We start from the raw sequence: 23069 nt of genomic DNA on the forward strand, positions 1-23069 counted from the left end.
CATCACACTTAGCACACAATATATAACATGCACACACCGTACACAGTATACAGCATATAAACTTACAATATTCATCCAACATGCACATACCACCATATGCAATATACATGTGACACCACTCATAACACCATACACAACACAATAACATACACCACATATACACATGAAATAGGTACTTCACACAAACAAAACACATAACTATACATTCCAACATACAACACTACAGACATGCAGCCTGCAGCTACACTGCACTGTCCTTTCTGTCCTTACTGATATCCTGGAATACCTCCCTCGAAATCACACCCTTGTCTCTAAGCTGGGGCCCTTTCGTTTATTTATTCCAGCTGTATCTTAATAAACCTGTTTATTATTCAAGGACAGGAACATCTGTACTGCGTGTTGCTGGAGACGTGCGGCTTTGGATCCAGGAATCAGCATTTCTGGGGGTGTCTGGGTCCTCTTTTAGGCCATTCCTGCACAGGCCTCTTGTTTGAGGTCCCTGAAGGGTTATTTAGATCCAGTGTGAAGACATCAAAGGCTACCGTCTTGACCAACCTGGCCACAGCCAGTCCTGGAACTTTCTGTAGGCCTTGCTTGAGCCTTGAGCCCTGTCTGCAGGTTGTCTCACCCATCCACTATCTTCTACCATCCCTCCCCATACTGTCCCTCCAGCTTTCTCCATGGCTCAGTACCGAGAACCATCAGGACCAGGGTGTGCAGTCTATCATCTGTGCTCTCAGGAGCAGCTAGTCCTGCCCCAACTCCTGGCCTCACTGTGCTGTCCCATGGGGAGTGATCCTGCCAGTTCCTAAGTAAACAAATGGATTACTACTTATCAATGCTAGCTTCTCCTCTGAGCCAGAGGCTCCCCATACTGGGTCCTGGTCAAAGGGAAGAAGCCAAGCTATGTCTGTCATCTACTCTGATTCCTCACCTCCCTCACGAGGCTGAGCAGCAAAGAACAGATACCTCTCACTTGGTGCTGGTCAAACTGGGAAGTGCATAGGAGGGCCCTGGAACCCAGGCGCCTCACAAAGCCGTGTCGGGAGCCATAGAGACCATCAGCTTCTCCGTGGGGGGTGGGGAGGAAGAGGGGTGTCAGAGTGACCGGGAACAGGTCAATTGGTCCCCACCAGTGGACTCAAGGCAGAGCCACCACCCATCTTCCACACAGCTTTACATCTTCTGTTTTGACTACAAAATTCTTATCAGGGTGCTCAAGGGGTAAAGTGCTTGCTCAGTAGGTGTAAGAACTTGGGTTCAATCAAGGCCCTAGACACAGGATGAAGGGAGGTACTACTGCAACCCCATAATGAAAAGCCATCAGCTCATTATATTTGACCCCACTGGAAACAGAGTGCCACTCTGAGCCTGCCCACCACTGAAGGCTCTGCTGCCCCCCTGGTGACCAGGATTTGGGATGACCTAATCCTGTTTCCTAATGTGGTCACTCAATGGCAAACAGAAGAAACCCGTGTTTTCTGGAGAATGACTGAACATGAGTTACAGCTCCCTTCCTTCCCCTGCGGCCTCTGCCCTCAGTGTCTCCAATCTTAAGATATTTTTGCTCCTGTTTGTGGGGCCCATGACTATCTGAAGGCCCTCAGTGGCCCAACCACGGGTGCCCCCTTGGGACTGGCATGAGGGGAGGGTGGAGGCCTTTCTTTTCTGCACCCTCACATCCAAGGGTGCACACGAACCCCTGCATACACTTGTGCATCCTCACCTACACGTCCCATCTGCATATACACCCATGCACACATCCCATTTGTGCACATACCTGCCTAAGTCCTGTTTCCCCCACAGATGCACACTCCATTACCTGTCTTCCTCATGCTCTCTAACATACACACACCCCACTGCACACTGCACTTTCCCATTTAGGTAGGATTTTGCAGTTATCTCCTGCCTTTAATTGTCCCAAAGGCTGAGGTCTTCCAGAGCTTAAATCCACATGCAGACTACCGAGGGCTCTGGTCTCCATGTCAGGCGAGGGACTTAATACCATGAAGTAAGGAACCACCAACTTGGGAAAACTCAACCACACTTAGGGCTGATGGGAGAACCAGAAGCCTCCGAATCCCATCTGTACAAACCCTCAGAGGTGCCTTGAGATGAACTTGGAAGGTGAGGGGTCAGTAGACACCTCTGGACCAGAAACCAGCTTGGCCCTGCCCTATGTATTAGCAAGGCACCTCTGAGGGATATGGAGGCTGATAGGCTACCTATCCTGGCCCTATGCTAGCCATCTGGGAGCAGAGAGGTTGACAGGAATTGCTGTCCTGGCTGCACACTAGTTGTATTGGGAGCATGGAGGCTGACATGGTTTCTTGCCCTGGCCTATGTTCAGCTCATGTGACTTGGGGCTTACAAGAGCAGTGAGCAGACCATGTTCAGAGATGGTGGGGGTCACCCCAAATGACCCAGGGTCAACCTTGTCTGTCTAGGACTTGTGGAAGTAACCTCTGTGGAACAGCCCGCCCCTTGTGACAATAGCCTCATGTGCCTAATTCACCATGCAAATTGCAGCAAGCACACAGGCTTGATGCACACCCCAATTCAGGGCTAAAATGAGTCATTCTGGTCAGCTTCAGGTTATGGTCTGTTTGTCCCAGCACCTCCACCCAAACAATATGTGATTGCTTATCACAGAGAACTCTATGGTCAGAGTGAAGGCCAGAGATGCTCCCAACAGTTGTGCTCTGACCCAGCCTTGGTTCTACAGAGGGAAGGTTGGGGTAGGCACAGAGGGCAGGGTAGGGGCACAGGAGGGGCCAGGCATGGGGGCATATCACATATGCCTGCTGCTGACTTACATGCACCTCACTGGTGTGTTACAAAGTATAGCTTTGAACTGAAAAGATGTAAGATATGTTTGGTGCACCCGGCAGCCTCCTCTGTTATTGTCTGAGGTAGCTGGGGAGCTGGAACTCACCCACAGGCGGGGTGGTATCTGGCTCAGGAAGATGAAGGGTCATCTGAGCCCTATTAGTTGTTCTGACCAAGAAGAGGCCAGGAAATCCCTGGCTTCCCGGGGAAGGAGGCCCCAGCACAGACAAAATGCAGAACTACCTGTGTCCCTGTCCTGAGCAGAACAGTGGTAGGAGCCAGTGTGTGGCAGGATCCAGGTTGTCCAGGCTGGGATGACATGGGCTGTGTGGAGGGCAGTGAATCCAGTCACAAGGGGGCATGGATTTTTTTTTTTTTTATTGTCAAAGTGAAGTACAGAGGGGTTACAGTTTCATATGTAAAGCAGTGAGTACATTTCTTATCCAACTTGTTATCCCCTCCCTCATTTTTCCCTGCCTCCCCTCTCCCCCATTTCCCTCCCCCCACGAGTTGTACAGTTGGTTTACACCATATAGTTTTGTAAGTATTGCTGTTGCATTGGTTTATCTTTTTATCCTTTGTCTCTCGATTTTGGGATTCCCTTTCCTTTCCCTAGTTCCAATACATGTATATACAATATCCAGGGTACTAAAATCAGATACAGTGTTATCAGGGGTAAAACCACAGGAAGGGAGTACAGAAAAAAAGGGGGGGGCAGGGTTTCACATGGCATGTTGAAAATAACTACAATGGTGATATACCACTTGTTTTCATAACTTGAAATTCATTTCACTTAGCGACATCTTATGTGTTCATATGGGCATAGCTATTGTGCTATTGTGATCTGCTAGGACTGTCCTAGACATGTACTAATTACTCCCTGTGAGGGAAACCATAGAGCCCATGTTTCTTTGGGTCTGGCTCACTTCACTTAGTATGATTTTTTTTCCAAGTCCTTCCATTTCCTTACGAATGGGGCAGTATCATTCTGATGGGGGGGAGGGCATAGATTTTGAAAAACCACAAACAAGACAACTCCACGGAGTCAGGGTAGACTGGTGACCAGTGTCCACAGGACTTCTCTACAGAAAGATAACTGTTCTAAACTTACAGATGTGGCTGTGCAACACCATGACAGATAAAGTGTACACTTTAAAGCGGTCAATGGTTCATTTAGTGTTGTGTTTTACCAATATAAAAGAGAAGTAATTGTGGTTCGAAGCCAGCCCAGGCAGGAAAGTCTGGGATACTATTATCTCCATTCACTACCAAAAAGCTGGAAATGCAGCTGTGGCTCAAATGGTAAATGTAAGGTTTGTCAGAAAGGAAACCCGCCACATGGTTCAGGAGAAAGGAGCTTATTGGAGGGAGCAAACTGCCAGCCCACATAAGATGGAGGTGCAGGCAGACAGAGGGGAAGGAAGAAGAGAAAAAGAAAAGGAAAGAGAGAAAGGCAGCGAGAGAGAGTAAGAGAGAAAAAGAGAGCAGGACTGTGTTGAGCCAGATTATATTGGAAAAGGTGGGAGCTATGGGCAGGTGGATTGGATCTGACCTCAAAGGAGGTAACTGTCTCCAGGTGTGCCAGTTACCTAGGTAACTCAGGTACTAGGCCCAAGACTTAAATGGCGGGGGGGGGGGGGGGGAAGAGAGCACTGCATGGAACCCTTCTGGGGGCGGACCTTACAGTAAAGTGCTGGTCTTCAGCACAAAAGTTCAAGGATGGCATCCAGGCCCTGAGTTCAAACTCCAGGACTTGTACACAAAAATGAATCAATAGGAGTAATTTTTTTAATAGTGAAGGGTAAGCACAGGGTTTTTCCCTCCTTCCCTCAGGGTTGGTGATTGGGGCACCTGGCATCAGGAAGGCAGGTCCACAGCTCCAGGTGCACTGCAGAGAACCAAGACAGACACTGGGATGCAGTACTCCAGATGGAGCAGGAATGCTCCACACAGGTGCGGATCCTACTCGGGCCTTGACTCATCTTACACAGGCCACGTCTGCTGGATGCAACCCTCAGAGACAGATGCTGGTGAGAGTTAAAGCTGCCAGAAGAGGCTCTGCCTCTGCAAGGTTACCCTGGGTCACTGTGGCAGACATGCCTATGTTTATGGAATCTCAGTTTCAGGAAACTCCCTGAGGCTGGTGGACCAGAGTGGAGCTCCCGCTAAGGCTCCAGGTCCAGACATTTCTCCAGCCTTCCCTGCATTGGGTGTACAGCCCAGACATGGGGGAGTGGGATGCAAAGATCCAAGGGCAGCCTGGGGGAGGGAGGTGGCAGGCTTTAGGCCGGGTCACCCCAAGTGAAGTGTGGCTCTCTTAGGGTGGCTATTCCTGGCCTAGGCCAGAATAAGCTGTAGCCACTTTTCAGGTGTTAGGTGCTCTGCTCTCTACCTCAGTGTACTGGGCTGCAGCCAGCACCAAAGCTCAGCATAGCCTGTTGTCATGCTTGTGCCTGGACACTGCACATTGCCTGCAGGGCCCTTCCCCTAGGACTGAGCCTTCATCTTTACCTGGTCCCTGAAAACCTTTATATTTCCCCATCAGGGAACGCAGTGCCGTGGGCCAGGGAACAACCATACTAAATCCATTTTAGAAGTCTCTTTATTAGGATCTGTGTTTACAGTATTCTGCAAATACAAGCAGGCACCCAGTAAACATATCCAGTTACAAAACACTTTACGGCTCTGAGTACTTCATAGTACCTCGCAGTCCGGCTCAAAGTTTCCCAGCAGAACACCACCTTCCTCAGGCTCAGCCACCACACTGGAAGCAGAAACTGCCTCAGCCTGCCTGAGGCTCCCCATGGCCTCCTGTGCTGGTCCTCTATGGTCTGCTGAGAAACGCACTATGTTGGAGATGTGTAGGACTCTCACCGAACGAAAACTGGGCCTCATCTGTGCCCCCGCACCAATATGGAAGCTTTGGTCCACACTCTGGCACTCAGTGCAGTCCACGTGGCTGTGCAATCAGCTTCAGACCCTCTACGTGGTTTTCACTGCTTGGAACTCACAGGATTAAACAGAGCTGTTGTCCCTCTGCGGCTGACGTGACTGCAGACAAGCCACCACCTTCCCAGGCCACTGCCAAAGGCCAGAGAGGAAAGACAAAAGTCTGTCTCAGGAAAAAAAACTACATGCAAATAAAATTTAGGAAGAAAGAAAAGCCCCGGGACTACCTACAAGTTAGTTCCTGGATGAGCCTGCAGGTTCCGGAGACTGGAGGAATTCATACGGGTCATGGGTGACATCTGGCTGTTCCCCCACACTCAGGCGAGAAGGGCTTCCTGCAGACAGAGCCATAGTATGCCTCCTGGATACAAGCAACCTCACTTTCTGAACTGACCCAGTGCTACCCAGACGCTGCTTCAAGCAATACCTTGCTGACCTTTCAACACAAGGTGAATGGGACAAAACAAAAACAAACAAACAAAAAAACCCCACACAAGTCCTCTTGGCTCTGGCCAAACCGCTGTAATACTTTTTCTCTGGACAAGGTCAGGATGTAGTCTGCCTATGGAATGTGGTTAAAGGCTGGTGTCACTGGTGTGGCTGTGTGTAGCTGAGTAAAGCTGGGTGGTGGCCATGTGCTTCAATCACATCACCAAGAGCAACAACACAAAGACAGGACGGCAGCACCCAGTGTGCTCAAGCACCTTGAGGAGCCATGGAACCATCATCTGCTGCCACACTCATTCAGGTGCCAGTGCTGTGACCTATCCCTTCTTGAACATAGCCTGATCGCCCCCAAGAACACTAAAGAATGCCAGACAGGCTAACACACCATCTAGGACAAAAATCTGGGATGGCAGAAGGCCCTGTGGGGACAGATCTGGAGTTGAAATAGAAACTCTGAAGTTTAACTTGGCTCCTTGCCATGGCTCTGCACCAACCAGTGGTCCTGGCACTACTCAAAGGCCTGGAAGGCAAAGCTGATAGCCTGCAAACTCCTACACCAGGACCCCCTCCCAGACCTGTGGGCCTGACCCAATACCACTCTTAGGCCAGACCCACTGGCAACATACCTGGGGGGTGCTGATCTCTCTCAGAGGTATTGGACAGGGAGCTGAGGTTGGATGATGGCCGGGAACCTCCACGCTCCGCCTGTGCCTCATGCAGGTCCTGTAGGAGCCTCGCTGTCTCATCCAAGTTCAAGTGACCATCATCATGGTCCAGCTCCTTCTTTACTTTCCCTGCAAATAGGGTTGACAGGATGCTGGAGAGCTCGGCCAACCCCAGGTCCTGTGGGTTGGCCTGTAGCTGGACACACAGAACAGTCACTGTGAGTGCTCACAGCAAAGAAAAGCAGGCTAGGGACACAAACTACCAGGAACCAAGACTCAAGCCAAGTGTCCCACTGAATCTCAGCCTCTTGATACACACTAGGCTGAGCCCTGGACACAATGAAGGACCAGATGGCACTAGCCTCCTGCCACAAACAAGAGAAGAGCTTCAGAGTATGCAAGAGAGCCCACAGAATAGGCCCTCTTCCATGCTCATGGCCTAGAGCCAGGAAGGAGACCCAGCAGGCTGTGTGTCTCCTCCATCTCAGCAAAGCACAACCTGAGCCTGAAGGAAGGTACAACTGCCACGTAAGAGATCTCCAGAGGTTGACAGATAAGCTAGGAGCTCAGGGACATGTCTCTGATGCCCTGCATGCTACTAAACAGGTATCAGGTGAAAAGCCCCAGCAACCCAGAGTGATGACAGACCAACAAGGTGGTGAGGATAGGTCAATGTGGCCAACTTCAGCAGCCCAGAGGTCTTACACACACAGAACTAGTGTCCTAGAAAAAGAGCAGGCTGTGGGTAGTAAAGAAATGACAGGTAAATTATTCTATATTTGACCAAAGCTATGTGGATGTAGGCTTAAGAATGAATCAATCTAAAGAAAAGCAAACCCAAGAATATTACAAACTTCTGAAAAGTGTAAAATAAGGAAAAATCCCATGAGCATCAAGAAAGAGGATAACTGGTGTGCAGCCTAGTCACTGTCCTCAGGAAGGTTGATGCCCCCGAGTCTAGGTCTGAGGGGTTCCCCAACCACTGACACTAAACTGTATGTACAGCATGGACCACCTAACCCTGGGATGGGTGTGCACCAAGCACTGGGGCCCACTTGTATGACTCCATCGGACTCATCCCATGTACCTACTTCTCTGCTGATTCTATCTCTGGCTGTAACAGATCGAGCTATAAGATGACACCCCAGGCTGGCCACAGAGAAGACCAGTAGGAGGCCACAAGGAGATTCTGCTCAGGGTAGGCCAAGAACAGCAGGGATCTTCCTGTATAGCCACAGATCAGCTGGAGGTTGCCTAGGGCCAGCAACCTCAGGCTGAGCCTGCTAACCTGACAAAAAAGCTCTAAAGAAAATTTGGGGCCAAATGTGGTGGAATGTAATTATAATCTCACCTACTTGGGAGGCAGAGATTGTGACAATCAAGGTTTGAGGCAAATTTGGGGAAAAGTTAGCAAAAATCTCAAAAAATAAAGGTAGGCATGGTAGCTTAGACCTGTAATCCTGGCAACATGGGAGACACAAAGAAAGATCATGGTCTAAAGCCAGCCCCAGGCAAAATGTGAAACTCTACCTGAAAAGTAACTACCAAAAAGGGCTTTGGGCATGGCTCAAATGAAAGAGTATCTGCATGATAAGCTTGAGATTCTAAGGTCAAACTCTAGTACCCTCCCCACCCTCCCGCCAAAAAATTAAAAACCCCATGAATTTTTATTTCCTACTGTCTCACAACTGTCTACAAATTGTGAGTCCCATTTGCCAGGGCAGCTCCCGGAACTGAGGGAGAGCAAACACTTCTCTCTTTCTGCATCACAGGCATCAGCCACATGGGCTGATGTACCCAGCAGACTCACTCACCTAGAGAGCTGAGCATGGAGATGTCCAGAGAGACGTCAGAGTAGGATTTCATGGACATGAAATCCAGGACAGAGCCACTGCCATCTCCCAATGCATCACCAACCTGCAGGAGATAAGGCAGACACTGAGCAACAATGAAGGTAAGATACAAACGAAGCAAGAGCTAGTTAATGCTAGCTTCGGAAATGAAATATAACATACTAAATTTGAGGTCATCCCTTGTCCTTGAAGCTGCAGTCCAAAAGACCCAAGATTTGAGCTCATGAATGGATGCACAAATTCACATTAAAATTCACCTTAGATGGGTAGCACCCTTGGTAACTTTGCTGTCTACTTGGAGCAAACCATCCGTTGCTAACTTTATAAAAGACTCATAAGGTGTTCTGGGACTGTGGAAGAAAGCATGCCACAAGCAGACACACTGACTCTAATGAGCCTATGACATTTTTCAGAAGTGATGGGACATATTTCAAAACCAAAGCTTTCTCTTGCCAGCAAGGCCCATTCTGAGAATGAGCTTGCATTTCTCCAGGGCTCTGGGCTGCTTCTTGCTGCCCAGCTTTTGTCCTCCATGCTCAGGTCTCAGAAAGTTCCAAAGGCCCAAATCTAGTCCCCACCTGATCACCTGAGGCTCACAGGTCACTACTGGTCAGTGGAGACACTGCAGCATGGCCCACCACATCAGACCACACCTGCTACTGGTTCTGAGTAGCCCCAGGGTGTGAGTGGCCCTGCATGGCCTCATAGGGCCACTGCTCTGAAACTCCTGGCACTGCACTTAGAACAATGTGCTATAGTTCAGAGCTCTCATCAGGTCACTAAAGCAGATGTGGTTCCTAAATGGGCTGACATGAAATAATCTTGCCACTCCCTGCAAAGACTGACGGTCATCCTCTGAACAAACCTCAGGCTGGGCCTCTATTCCACACTGGAGACACTCACCTTCACCTCATCCGCAGGCCTCATGGGAACACTTCTCCTCTGTAAAGGAATGAGGCAAGAAAGCAGCTTTTTCAATGCAGTCTTATATTTCAGGGTATCCCTTCATGCTCTGTAACACACACAGCAACAATGCCCTGTTCCCTGCCTCATCACACTTGGTTCCGCGCAGAGACTGACTTGGGATCTCACATGACTTTTCCAGCTGGCAGTGAGGCAGGGGCATTTGCTGTGCTAGCTGAAGGCCCAGAGACTGCTCCAAGGAAGGTGGCCCAGGGTGGGGGTATGGGCAAGAGGACACGCAAGGAAGGTGCCTAGGAGTGAGGGGCACGGGCAGGAAGATACACAAAGAAGTCGTAGGAGTAAGGGGTATGGGCAGGAAGACACACAAGGCTACTCGTATAGTTGAAAATGTCTCAAACCAAGAAGAACACAGGTCCAGCAATGTAGTTTGGACACAACATGCTGGGGCAATCTTGACAGAGATAGAACACCATCCCTGCTGAGGCAGGCAGGCAGGCATCATTTTCTATAGCACAACTGTCCTGGGCTCCAACAGGGCATGACCTTCCAAGTGCTCTAGTTTTGCACATCCTTCAAAAGGGTCATTTAATATATACTTGCATGATTTTAGTCCAAAACAGTACTTGAGATGCAGTTGTGTTATGATTTTCACCAACTCTTGTTTGAGATGTGGCTATCATTTTAACCATGTTCCCACATAGAAAAGGCTACTAATACTACATGCTTTAATGCTGAGAGAGTGCTGCCATGCACTTGAAACTGTTCAACTCTAGTGCAATGTAATCACCTAGAACTCAAGGGTTAGCTGACATTGCAGTATCACTTCAGGACCATGGCTAGCAATTTCCTTCTTGTCCCACTGACAAAGCATAGAAAAAGCATGTGCCCAGGGTGGCTTCCTACCTGTCAAGAATCTTCAGCAGGAAGATGGCAAACAGAGCATGAACTAAGCTCACACTAGTGGGAAGGGCTCTGGAAAAGGCTGTGGGGTCTCCATACTCATCTGTGCATGTATAAAGTAGGTGGGAGTGAGCCAAATTTCTCTCCAAACTCTTGTGAACAGAGCAGAAACCTTACAAAAAAGTTGGGCCAAAAAAGTTGGGCCTTAAGACTGTATTATCTCTGGAGTAAGGACCATCCTGATGCTACCTGATAGGACAAAGTGATATCGGAAGTTTATCTTTTTATTAAAATTAACATTGATATAATTAAAAAGAAAACAGCTGGATGCTGGTGACTCACACCTGTAATCCTAGCTACTCAGGAGGCTGAGATCTGAGGATTGCAGTTTGAAGCCAGCCTGGACAGGAAAGTCCATGAGACTCATTTCTCCAATTAATCACAGAAAAAGCCAAAGTGGCACAATGGCTCAAGTGATATAAGTACTAGCCTTGAGCAAAAGGGACAGTGTCTAGGTCCAGTGTTCAAGCCCCAGACTGGCAACACAATAAAAATAAATGAGTATAAATAAATAAAAAGAAAACATAAAATCCAACTAGCTTTTGCCCAATAGAAATATACAAGTACATACTGAATTCGAAATTTTCTAGCAGCCACACATAAAAATTATGTTTTGTGTGTGTGTGTGTGTGTGTGTGTGTGTGCTAGGCTTGAACTCGGGGGTCTTGGGCCTTATGCTCTCAGCTTTCTACCTTACATTTTGCATTCTACCACTTGAGCCACACCCCCAGTTCCAGCTTTTTTGCTGATTAAATAGAAGACTCTCTCAGATTTCTGTTTTTTTTTTTGTTTGTTTGTTTTTTTTGTGTTTTTTTTGGCCAGTCCTGGGGCTTGGACTCAGGGCCTGAGCACTGTCCCTGGCTTCTTCTTGCTCAAGGCTAGCACTCTGCCACTTGAGCCACAGCACCACTTCTGGCCATTTTCTGTATATGTGGTGCTGGGGAATCGAACCCAGGGCCTCATGTATGCGGGGCAAGCACTCTTGCCACTAGGCCATATCCCCAGCCCCTCTCTCAGATTTCTGTATGGGCTGGCTTTGAACTGAGATTTTCAGATCTCAGCCTTCTGAGTTGCTAGGATTATTGGTACAAGCACCTGGTGCCAGACTAAAATTCTATTAATTTGCAATTATTTGTAACAAATTTTACCCAATATCTTGTGCAATTTTTTAAAATTTCTAAGTTCTTAAGCTTTACCTTTTATTTTTATTTTACAGACTAATGATTTTGTTTTGTTTTGTCTTTTCTTTTTTGGTACTAGGGATCAAACCCAGGATGTAGCACTTGCTAGGCAAGCACTATCACTGAGCTACATACATCCCATTCCCCAGACTATGTTTTTTATTTTATAGTGTCTATTATATATTTCAATCATATCCACTCCTAATCACCCAAATTGAGAGCATTTTAATTCTAACATATAATTCATATAAAATATATTTCCTATTTTATGTTTGTCTTCAAAATTCTAAATTTCCAGTTCACAATTTGGTCACATCTAAATTCAGGCTAGCCACATCCATATTTCCAAGTGGCCACACATGGCTGATGGTTGTCCCCTACCCTGTGAGATAAATCCAGAACTTCTAAACACAAAACAGATCAGGAGCAGGCAATGAGCCATCAACAGAGACAGATCCATAATGTCAGAGAGGGATGCTAGAGTCACCGAATAAGGCTTTCAATGTTAGGTGTATGCTCAAGTATTTACAGAAAAATATTAACACAATGTGAGAGAATACAAGATCTAAGAAAAGGACCAAATGGAATTCTAGAGATGAAAAACTAGTATTTTAAATGAAAATATCCCTAGCTGGAATTAACAATAGGATTTAAACAAGGCAAGAAAATGGTTCTGATGAATTTGAACTTGAAGCCACAGCAACATAATTTATCCACACTAAAAAAATACGAGACAAACAATAAAAGCGAGCAGAGCACTTGTAACATCTGAAATGACATCAAGTATCTAGCACACCAAAATCCCAGTGAGCAAACGCTGAGACCATACCACATGTACATACTTTTTGCCCTCACAACATGCAAAGCTAAGAGCTTACTGTCTGCAAATCTGTGTGATTAGAAATATCAAAAGAAGGTCTTCAAGATGAAGGAAAATGATGACAGGTGGAAGGAATTTGGACTTAAGACTGCTGATGAACATATGGCAAGCTCTTTAAAGACAACTAGCTGTTAAAAGCTGACAGGAAAGAACCAGTTACCTAAGCACTACCTTCTTCTGGAAGCCTACCTGGCCTGGATGAACTGTTTGCACAGGAAGCCACACCAAAGTGGGGCCCAGAGCCTGTGTACAAAGATGCATGGTGTACACAACCCACCTGCTTTAATTGGAAGAGCATCCTTGAGTGGTCTCCACCTGTAATCTGGTCAAGGAGGTCATCCACCATTTTCTTGCTGTAGCTTCCAGCATCCTTCACAAATTCCTGCAGGCTAGAAGACGACTATGTGAGAGAATAAGTTGAAAAGCACAATCTCTCTAATTTTAAGGTTTTGTTGCCCTCCAGTGACTAAGGTCTGGACTTCAGAGCCTCCTTCAGATAATCCTCTGGGGATTGCCTAGGTCGGTACTCTTGAAGAACAGAGATTTCCAAAGTGGAATATGGCCATTAAAAAAAAAAAAATCTCGGGCTGGGGATATGGCCTAGTGGCAAGAGTGCCTGCCTCATATACATGAGGCCTTGGGTTCGATTCCCCAGCACCACATATACAGAAAACGGCCAGAAGTGGCACTGTGGCTCAAGTGGCAGGGTGCTAGCCTTGAGCAAAAAAGAAGCCAGGGACAGTGCTCAGGCCCCGAGTCCAAGCCCCAAGACTGGCCAAAAAAAAAAAAAAAAAAAAAAAAAATTTCTAGGGAAGTAGTCTAGGGAAGCAGAGATGGTATACATTGACAGGTACCCAATCCCTAAGTGTATATAACTCATGCTATCTAACTTCTGTAAAAGATAAGATGCTCAAATATACCAGCTTGAATTTAAAAGCACTGCCACCTGGAATGGTGCAGTGGTGAGTAGGACAGAGGGAAGGGAATGATGAGATTATGTGCACACTTTTTGGTATCACCTTAGTTTTCAAATCATATGAATACATTAGCTTAGAAGTAAAATCGAATCTAGGTAGAGAACAAGCATCCAAAATGCCAGGACAAAAGCACCAAGCATGGCCCCATGGGATCCCAGACACAGGAGAATATCACAGAGGAACAAAGAGGGCTGAATTAGGCATGAAGCCTGTAGACAAGGTAAACGGTCATTGGGAACACTGCAACCAGAGGAGGACAAAGGCCCAAGTAAAGTGCTCATCAGCCTGGAACCTCAGAGCCTGACCTGGACCACCAGCTTTTGTATTGCCTCCTCTAGCTGTAAGGCAGTCCGATCTAGATCTTCACCGTGGGGCATCCAGAGTTTTGGGAGCACCAACTTGGGGAGAGAAATAGGATGCAGATGGTCTGAGGACAACTTGCCCCTGGAGCCCTGGAGGGGCTGAGCTGAGCACTGCTGGGCCAGTCTGGACTCTGAGTGGTAGTTCCCCAGCCCTCATTTCTCTCTCACCCTCTCCTGAAAGAAACTCTCTCCTCCATTCCACTTCTACTTTTATATATATATACACACACAAACCCAACAAATCTAATATTCATTTATTTGATAAAGGGCTAAATAAATTTTGTTCTCGATCTTTGAAAATGAAGTTAGACTCTCTATCTTTATATATCTTTGAAAGTTAATTTATACTTTAGCCATAAAAATTACTAGAACTGGGCTTGTAATGTGGCTTAGCAGTAGAATGCTTGCCTTGCATTCATGAAGCCCTGGGTTCGACTCCTCAGCACTACTGTTGGGGTTTTTTTCTTTGCCCCTCCCGGCTCGGACTCTTTCTTCTTTCTTTCCACCTTCCTTCTCGTCCTCTCCCCTAACCCCCGGCCTGCAGGTAAGTTAGAGTGGAACGTGGGGGTCGCTCCGACCTGACGCGCACGGGACCTGCCGTAGAAGTGTGACTGCCTGCAACGTACACATGCAACGGGGCTGGCTTCTTAGAGCGAACTGACTTTATTGAGATAAGGACAAGGAGGGAGGGAGGGGTTTGGCCAGGATGTCGATAGGCTGAAAGGTATCACCTGACCCCCAAGGGCTAACATCACTCGAGCGCGCCGGGCTGGCTAGAAGGTTGGCTGGCTAGAAGGTTGGGGGGCTGTTTGCCCAACCGGTTCCTCTGGATTCCAATCCAGAGGGGGTAGAAGGGCTGCATTCCCCAGGGCTGGGGGAGGTGCATCAAGCCCCTTCCATCAAGGGGGAAGATGGACCCCAACACACTACATAAACAGAAAAAGCTGGAAGTGGCACTGTGGCTCAAGTGGTAGAGTGCTAGGCTTGAGCAAAAACAAGTCAGGGACAGTGCTCAGGCCCTGAGTTCAAGCCCCAAGACTGGCAAAAAAACCCAAAACAAACAACTAGAATTATACAAGGATGACCCACAGAAACAAAAAGTACAAACAATATATCACTATATTTGTGGTTAAATATTATTTTAGTCTCTGTAATTTAGTCTCTGAATTTTCCACCACCCTACACAGTCTATCAGCTACACTCTTTTTTTTTTTTTTTGGCCAGTCCTGGGGCTTGGACTCAGGGCCTGAGCACTGTCCTGGCTTCTTTTTGCTCAAGGCTAGCACTCTGCCACTTGAGCCACAGCACCACTTCTGGCCATTTTCTGTATATGTGGTGCTGGGGAATTGAACCCAGGGCCTCATGTATAAGAGGCAAGCACTCTTGCCACTAGGCCATATCCCCAGCCCCACTCTTTTTTTTTTTTGTAATTTATTTATTAATTAAACAAAATTTTTTTGACAAGGTGTTGTGCAAAAAGGGTACAGTTACATAGTAGGGCAGTGTGTACATTTCTTGTGATATCTTACACCCTGTTTTTCTTTCCCTTCCCTAGGTCAGGTAGACATATATACAATACACAATGTACCAAGAACATATACAGTACCCACGTGGCCTGCGCCAAAGAAAATTTGCCTAGGGCTTTAAATGTTGTTGCCTGAGTTCAGAGTATAGGCCATTCTAACTGGAGTGAGGTGGTATCTCAGGGTTGTTTTTATTTGCATTTCCTTTACTACCAGGGATGTTGAACATTTCCTCATGTTTCTTTGCCATTTTTATCTCTTCTCTTGTGAAGTCTCTCTTTAGCTCCTTTGCCCATTTCCTAATTGGTTTACTGGGCTTGGAGGGGCTTAGTTTTTTGAGTTCTCTGTAGATGACAGATATAGGCCTTCGTCTGTTGCTGTGCTGGTAAAGATCCTTTCCCATATGGTTGGCTGTCTTTCTAGTTTGGTGGCTATGTCCTTAGCTGTGCAGAAACTTTTTAATTTGTAGTAGTCCCATTTGTCAAGTCTCTCCCCTATTTGTTGTGCCCCTGGGACTCTATTCAGGAAGTTCCTTCCTGTGCCTATAAGTTCTAGCGTCTTTCCTACTCTGTCCTTCAGTAGTTTCAAGGATTCAGGTCTGATATTGAGGTCCTTGGTCCATTTTGAGTTGATCTTGGTACATGGTGATAGGCTTGGGTCTACTTTGAGTTTTCTGCATATGGCTGCCCAGTTCTCCCAGCACCAGTAGTTGAAGAGGCTATGTTTATTCCATTGTATGTCTTTAGCACCTTTGTCGAATATCAGCTGACTATAAGAGTGCGGTTTTATTTCTGGATCTTCAATTCTGATCCATTGGTCTTCCGGTCTGTTTTTATACCAATACCAGGCTGTTTTTGTTATGATGGCCCTGTAGTAGAGCTTGAAGTCTGGTATTGTGATACCTCCTGCACTGCTTTTATTGCCTAGAATTGCTTTGGCTATTCTAGGTCTTTTGCTGTTCCATATGAATTTATGGATTGCTTTCTCTATTTCAGTGAAGAATGTGACTGGGATTTTGATAGGGATTGCATTGAATTTGTATAACAATTTGGGCAATATGGCCATTTTCACTATATTGAGTCTGCCTACCCATGAGCATGGGAGGTCTTTCCATTTCCTTGTGTCTTCTTTGATTTCCCTTATTAGATTTTTATAGTTCTCATTAAATAGGTCCGTCACGTCCTTGGTTAGGTTGATCCCTAGGTACGTTTTTTTGTTTTTTTTGTTTTTTGGCTACTCTAAATGGAATTGTTTCCATAATTTCCTTTTCTGCTTGTACATTTCAGCTACACTCTTGACCCAGCACCTTAGAATGGGAGTGTATTTGAGATAAGTCTTTTCAGTCACCCTACTCCTGATCTGACCTGGTGTCCTCACAGTGGAGGAGGTCAGGACAGATTGGCACACAGAGGAACAACCATACAAGGACGGGGGAGAATAATGCCAAAGGTCCTAGAGATATGCAGCTGTAGACCTCCAGCCAGGGAGGTCTGTTGGTCAAACCTTGACTATGAAGGTTTTTCACAGTGGCTCCAGCTGAAGAATAGCCACTGAGAAACGTTTCTTAGTGTGAAATAAAATTAGTAAGCATATACATTGGGCTCAACACGTAAAAGCACACATTCTCTTCTTTTTGTGGTAATAGTGGTGCTTGAACTTAGCTCTTGCTTGGCTTTTTCAACTCAAGGATTTCCACTTGGGCCACCTAAATGTCAGGCTTTCAGCTGGTTAAATGGAGATAGGAGTCTCATAGTTGTTTTTTTTTTTTTTGCCCCATCTGGCTTCAAATCTCAGATCTTAATCTCCTGAGCAACTTGTACCTGTTGGGTGTTGTTTTGAAAGCACTGAGGTTTGAATTCAGTCTTGTGCATGTTAGGCAAGCACTCTACTACTGAGTCCTGTCCAAGTCTTTTTTCACATTGGTTATTTTTTTATTCACTTTTTGTCCAGGACTGTACCAGGCCCACAGTTCCAATTTACACTTCCTTCCACAACTGCCAGCTTATTCTGTTGAGAAAATACCTTGCAAACTTTTTACCCAAGTTGGCTTCAAACTACAATCATTCTGATCTCTGCCTCCTAGGTAGCTAAACATACATACTCTTTAGTACTCTGTGGCCTGGATAACATTGCCCACCCCAAATTAGCCTTAATTACCTCAATTTTAAGATTGGTGTGCAGCCAACCAGAATGGACAGCTGGAAATAATGTGGGAATTTCTACTACCCTCTTGCCCCTGATGCCAGTGTTCTTTTGTTCAGGGCCCTGAACCATTCACTAGGAAACAGCTCATGCCATACACCAAGCAAGGGCTCTTGGACACTGCCATGCACCTGCCTTACCTCAGTGCACACTGTACTCCTGTCTCATCTCCATAGGCTGAGTACAGCAGCTCCATCTCATCTGATTTCAAGTCACCAAACACGGAGTTGTTCTGCATAGAAAGTGCAGTGCTGGCACTGGAGAGGAAGGTGACTGTGAGAGAACCAAGAAGATGTCAGATCCACATAACCAAGCTGTGTCTCCTTTAGATGGTTCCCTGGCCTTCCTTTCCTTCTCTACAGAATCCCACTGTGGACCCTGGCCCTCTCTTTCTCTATGGACTTCCCACTGCGGTCCCTGACCCTCCTTTCCTCCATCAACTTTCTACTGCTGAGCAAAGTGCAGCAGTGGGAACTGTCTGTGGGTGACCAATAGAGCTCATTCACCTCTATGGACCAGGGCTTCAGAAGAAAGGCTGCTCAGTTATGCTGAAGGGACATGCCTGCCTGGATTACCAATGGAGTGAGTTATGGGAAACTGAACCTAGACAGGTAGGATCTGCTCTTGTCCCAGGGGACACAACAGTTAGTCAGATAGTCTGACTAGGCAGAGAAGAGCACCAGGCTCCGTGGCTATAGGAGGAGGCTGGGCAGAGGAGGAGCACCAGTTTTAGTGACCATGGGAGAAGGCTGGGCAGAGAAAGAGGTGGACTTTTCCACCACTGCAGGAATGCCATCATAGGCTGCGAGATCTGTGCTGGGTGTGTTCTGCACTCTGAAGCAGCATCCTTGACCTATCCCCATGAGGTGCTACAGTGGCAATAAAAAATGTTCCCTTGAGACAGAATGGCTTCCATTTAGAACCATATCAGAGGATAAAGACAAAGACTCAAAAGCAAAGTGAAAAGATATCAACAGCAGTGAAGGAGAGGCAGGGAAAGCAAGGGTATGGGTGAATTGTGCATTATAGAAGGCTTCATTTAAAAGGAAGCCAAAACAGACAGGATTTTAACAGAGCTTCAGAAAAATGCATTCCAGAAAGGTGATACCCGTAAGCCAAAGTTTGGAGAGAACACCGAGCTATACAGTGCAAGGAGATGGTGTCTGGAGGAACTCCCAGCTATACAGTGCAAAGAGATGGTGTTTGTGATAAAGTTGAGGGGACACCAAGCTATCCTGTGCAAGGAAGATTGTTTGTGGTAAAGGTGAAACAAGGATGAGAAGCAGAAGCAATCTCCATTAAGTGGCCAGTGCAGACTCTTAAGCTGGCCCTCCAAGGACATAGTGTAGGCAGGAGTCACAGCAATAGTGAAAATAGGACTGAGAGCAGACAGAAATATCCTGAACTCCAGGAAGGATGTTTCCAAAAAAAAGATTACACAAAGAAAAACTCAGGAGATGCAAATCAATGTGCTCACCAGGTTTATGAAACACTCATACCTCAAAAAAAAAAGTTACTAAAATTTTACAGAAGCACATTGAGATTCAAGAGCAGAAATGGCAATTTGTCCCAAAAGGCAAGTTCATGAAGGAGCATCAGCCTGTTATCTAGTTTTAAAATACACACGCATGCATGTACACACATACAAACATGCATACACCAGACTAAGCCTCATGATATACACATACGGTATGCTCAAAAAGCCTCATGCAAAAAGCACCCACATCAGAGCAAGATTTACCATTATATGCACACACACAAAAAGCAAGCTTCGCTACATGCATAGGTGCACTAAAACACAGCATCTAGAAGAAAAGCCTTAGGATGAGTGCACAACAATATACATGCCAAACAAGTTTTGTGAGCATCCAAGGTACATATTCCAAATGGATGAAACATGATAGGTCTGCAGCAAGGCATCACAGCTCCACCTCTGCAACCACCTGAAGACTCCCACACCAGGGCAAGGTGGCCAGCTTGCCAGAAGAGCCTCAGGAAGCTCAGTCCAGCTCCGTTGTTACCAAGTGTGACTTTACCTATTCTTTTAACTGGTCTTAGTTTTAGAATCTAAATCCAGATCCAGCAATAAAGCTACGTGAAGAAAATCCTAGAGGATGAAGGAACTATTTCACCACTCCATTATCAGCAGAGTCCCGGCTTCCCTTCAGTTCCCACGGGCTCCTCCTGTGGATACTACACTCACCTTTGTTTCTTCTTTCATCTTTGAAACCCAGCGTGGTGAAGCCTGGGAGCAGCTTACTGGAGAGTGAGCTCAGGTCCACAGGGTGTGTCTCTTCCTCTGTGGGAAGAGGTAGGGCAGTGTGAGCAGGTAGGACCTGACCCTGACCCCGCTACAGCACCGTAGCTTGAGAGGGTGGATGGGGGGAGACAAGAACTGTACAGTGACTACCTAAAAATAAATTTATGAGAGCAATTCTCAACACTGACTACATTTCAGTTCCATCTCACAACTACCCCAAAGACAATACCGTGAATGCAATTCAAACTTTTGTCCACCAAATTCATGTCTGTTGGCCATTACACCAGCAATGCTTTTAGTATTTTCTTAACATTTTCAAAGTACTCACTTAACACCTCCAAGAAATCTCCCTCTACATGGTGCAACAACAAAACACTCACTCAGCTGATGGCCCATCAACCATACTAAATTACTATGCAAACACTACGCAAGGATTGGAACAGGTCCTCATTACTGACTGGAACATCAAACTTCTAAGTATTGATCACCTCATCTCATCTCTCATGGAAAACAGGACCATTTATTATAGCTGACAAAGTCAGAATTTATTTATTTTTTGGCTAGTGCTGGCTGGGGCTTGAACACTACTTCTAGCTTTTTCTGTTTATCTGGTACTCAGGAATCAAACCCAGGACTTTGTGCATGCTAGGCAAGCACTCTACCACTAAGCCACATTCCCAGCCCCAAAGTCAGAATTTATGAGTGGCACACGCTGAGAAAACAAAACACCCCTGCTTATCTGGGTCTGAGTAGAGGAACAACACTAGAACTGAGGCCATGAGAGGAGGCTGAGAAGAAGATTAGGCACAGTGACCTCCGCAGAGCCACGAGGGAGCTGGACAGAGCAGGACACCAGACATGGTGGCTGTAAAAGGGACTAGGTAGAGGAACAGCATGAGGCAATGAGTGCACTCACACGAGGAGGGGCTGGCCTCACGTGCACTCACACTAGGAGGGGACGGCCCCATGTGCACTCACACTAGGAGGGGCTGGCCCCACGTGCACTCACACTAGGAGGGGCTGGCTCCATGTGCACTCACACTAGGAGGGGACGGCCCCACGTGCACTCACACTAGGAGGGGCTGGCCACACATGCACTCACACTAGGAGGGGCTGGCCCCACGTGCACTCACACTAGGAGGGGATGGCCCCACATGCACTCACACTAGGAGGGGCTGGCCCCACGTGCACTCACACTAGGAGGGGCTGGCCTCATGTGCACTCACACTAGGAGGGGCTGGCCCCATGTGCACTCACACTAGAAGGGGACGGCCCCACGTGCACTCACACTAGGAGGGGCTGGCCCCACGTGCACTCACACTAGGAGGGGATGGCCCCACGTGCACTCACACTAGGAGGGGCTGGCCTCACGTGCACTCACACTAGGAGGGGCTGGTCTCCACGTACACTCACACTAGGAGGGGCTGGCCCCACGTGCACTCACACTAGGAGGGGCTGGCTCCACGTACACTCACACTAGGAGGGGCTGGTCTCCACGTACACTCACACTAGGAGGGGATGGCCCCACGTGCACTCACACTAGGAGGGGCTGGCCTCACGTGCACTCACACTAGGAGGGGCTGGTGTCCACGTACACTCACACTAGGAGGGGCTGGCCCCACGTGCACTCACACTAGGAGGGGCTGGCTCCACGTACACTCACACTAGGAGGGGCTGGTGTCCACGTACACTCACACTAGGAGGGGCTGGCTCCACGTACACTCACACTAGAAGGCACTGGCCCCACGTGCACTCACACTAGGAGGGGCTGGCTCCACGTACACTCACACTAGGAGGGGCTGGCCCCACGTGCACTCACACTAGGAGGGGATGGCCCCACGTGCACTCACACTAGGAGGGGACGGCCCCACGTGCACTCACACTAGGAGGGGACGGCCCCAAGTGCACTCACACTAGGAGGGGCTGGCCCCACGTGCACTCACACTAGGAGGGGCTGGTCTCCACGTGCACTCACACTAGGAGGGGCTGGCCCCACGTACACTCACACTAGGATGGGCTGGCCCCACGTGCACTCACACTAGGAGGGGCTGGCTCCATGTACACTCACATGGCACGGCCCCATGTCACTCACACCTCCACCACACCTTCCAGAGGGAATCCTACTTCTATGTCAGCTGAGCTTCAAAGCGTCCAAGCTAACACTCAGGCTGCTGGAAAAGTGCTGTAAACCCAACTCAGGAGGCTGATGCTGCTCCAAAGAACCTCATAGGCCTGGTCACCACTCAGCCCTGACAACACCTACTAGCTCACTCTGCACATGAATGTGTGAAGAAACAGGAAGCTGGGCAGCAGCATCACTAACCTGTTACCAGTCGTGTATGGATATGTGGACATAAAACACATGCCCTCTGTCACACGCACAGAGCTCACAGGACTGTGTGGCAGCAACCAGCCAGGCCCTGCAGGGCACCTACCATCAGCATCCGGCTCAGCTGCATTCACCACACTGTAGAGCAGGCTCCCATCTGCCAGCTTCTTCAAGTAGCCCATCTGCAAGCAACAAACACCTGAGTGTTGTTCCACAAAGGAGGTTGTAGCCTTCTACCGGAGCACAAATGATGTGCTAACCAAAGAAAAGGCTTTAGCCTGGGTAAACCCAAAGGGCACAATGACAATGCCACCAGTTCCTCAAGGAGCAAACAGCAGAGACTCCCTCTCACATGTCCTCTGGGACCAAGGACTGACCTGCTTGCAACTGAAAACATCTATCTATATGCTATCAAAAAATGTCTCAGGTTCCTTGTGACCCTTTTGAAAGAGAGTGCTTTTCAAGCAAAAACTCTGACCCAGATCTAATGAAAAGTTTATAAGTTTGTACAAAATGAGGAGGAGCAAGCATTAGACCAGCATCTGGTGCTTTGCAGGCTCCATCTAAAACACAGAGAAGCCAGCTCTACTGAACACTCACCACCCAACACCTTGTTCTGTCTAAAGCTATCAAAAGACCCAGGCAGATGAGGCACTAATGTGTTGACATGTGCTATGTGTTGGGGTAGGGGACACAGCGACATGGGATAGAGAGATGGCTGCCTGTGC

The 23069-nt window shown here is 47.5% G+C and overlaps 2 protein-coding genes and 1 long non-coding RNA gene across 10 annotated transcripts in view; 1 reads left to right on the forward strand and 2 right to left on the reverse strand.

The window, feature by feature from the left end:
• The window catches only part of LOC125367721 (palmitoyltransferase ZDHHC11-like), a 21981-nt gene extending 20892 nt beyond the window's left edge, over positions 1–1089 (reverse strand). The window contains exon 1 of the mRNA XM_048368418.1: positions 935–1089. The gene's annotated coding sequence lies outside the window, so the exon portion shown is untranslated. The remainder of the gene's footprint in view (positions 1–934) is intronic.
• Positions 1090–1532: 443 nt separating this feature from the next.
• On the forward strand, positions 1533–17604 carry LOC125367461. Its single transcript, XR_007214091.1, has 3 exons — positions 1533–1543; positions 4118–4119; positions 17458–17604. It is a non-coding gene; the product is annotated as an uncharacterized LOC125367461 (long non-coding RNA).
• Positions 5414–23069, reverse strand: part of Brd9 (bromodomain containing 9) — a 30392-nt gene continuing 12736 nt past the window's right edge. For 3 of the 8 annotated variants that reach the window (XM_048368133.1, XM_048368131.1, XM_048368125.1), the window contains exons 9-17: positions 22448–22523; positions 19956–20051; positions 17893–18025; positions 12966–13077; positions 9647–9685; positions 8705–8807; positions 6852–7019; positions 6006–6113; positions 5414–5910 (exon numbers count right to left, since the gene is read on the reverse strand). In XM_048368133.1, coding sequence (XP_048224090.1) covers positions 6013–6113; positions 6852–7019; positions 8705–8807; positions 9647–9685; positions 12966–13077; positions 17893–18025; positions 19956–20051; positions 22448–22523 — 828 coding nt within the window. In that variant the 3' untranslated portion in view covers positions 5414–5910; positions 6006–6012. The remainder of the gene's footprint in view (positions 5911–6005; positions 6114–6851; positions 7020–8704; positions 8808–9646; positions 9686–12965; positions 13078–17892; positions 18026–19955; positions 20052–22447; positions 22524–23069) is intronic. The other 5 variants (XM_048368130.1, XM_048368129.1, XM_048368126.1 and 2 more) reach the window with 5 other exon arrangements.

Source organism: Perognathus longimembris, chromosome 19 (genome assembly GCF_023159225.1).
Source record: "Perognathus longimembris pacificus isolate PPM17 chromosome 19, ASM2315922v1, whole genome shotgun sequence".
In the NCBI taxonomy this organism is placed as follows: domain Eukaryota; kingdom Metazoa; phylum Chordata; class Mammalia; order Rodentia; family Heteromyidae; genus Perognathus; species Perognathus longimembris.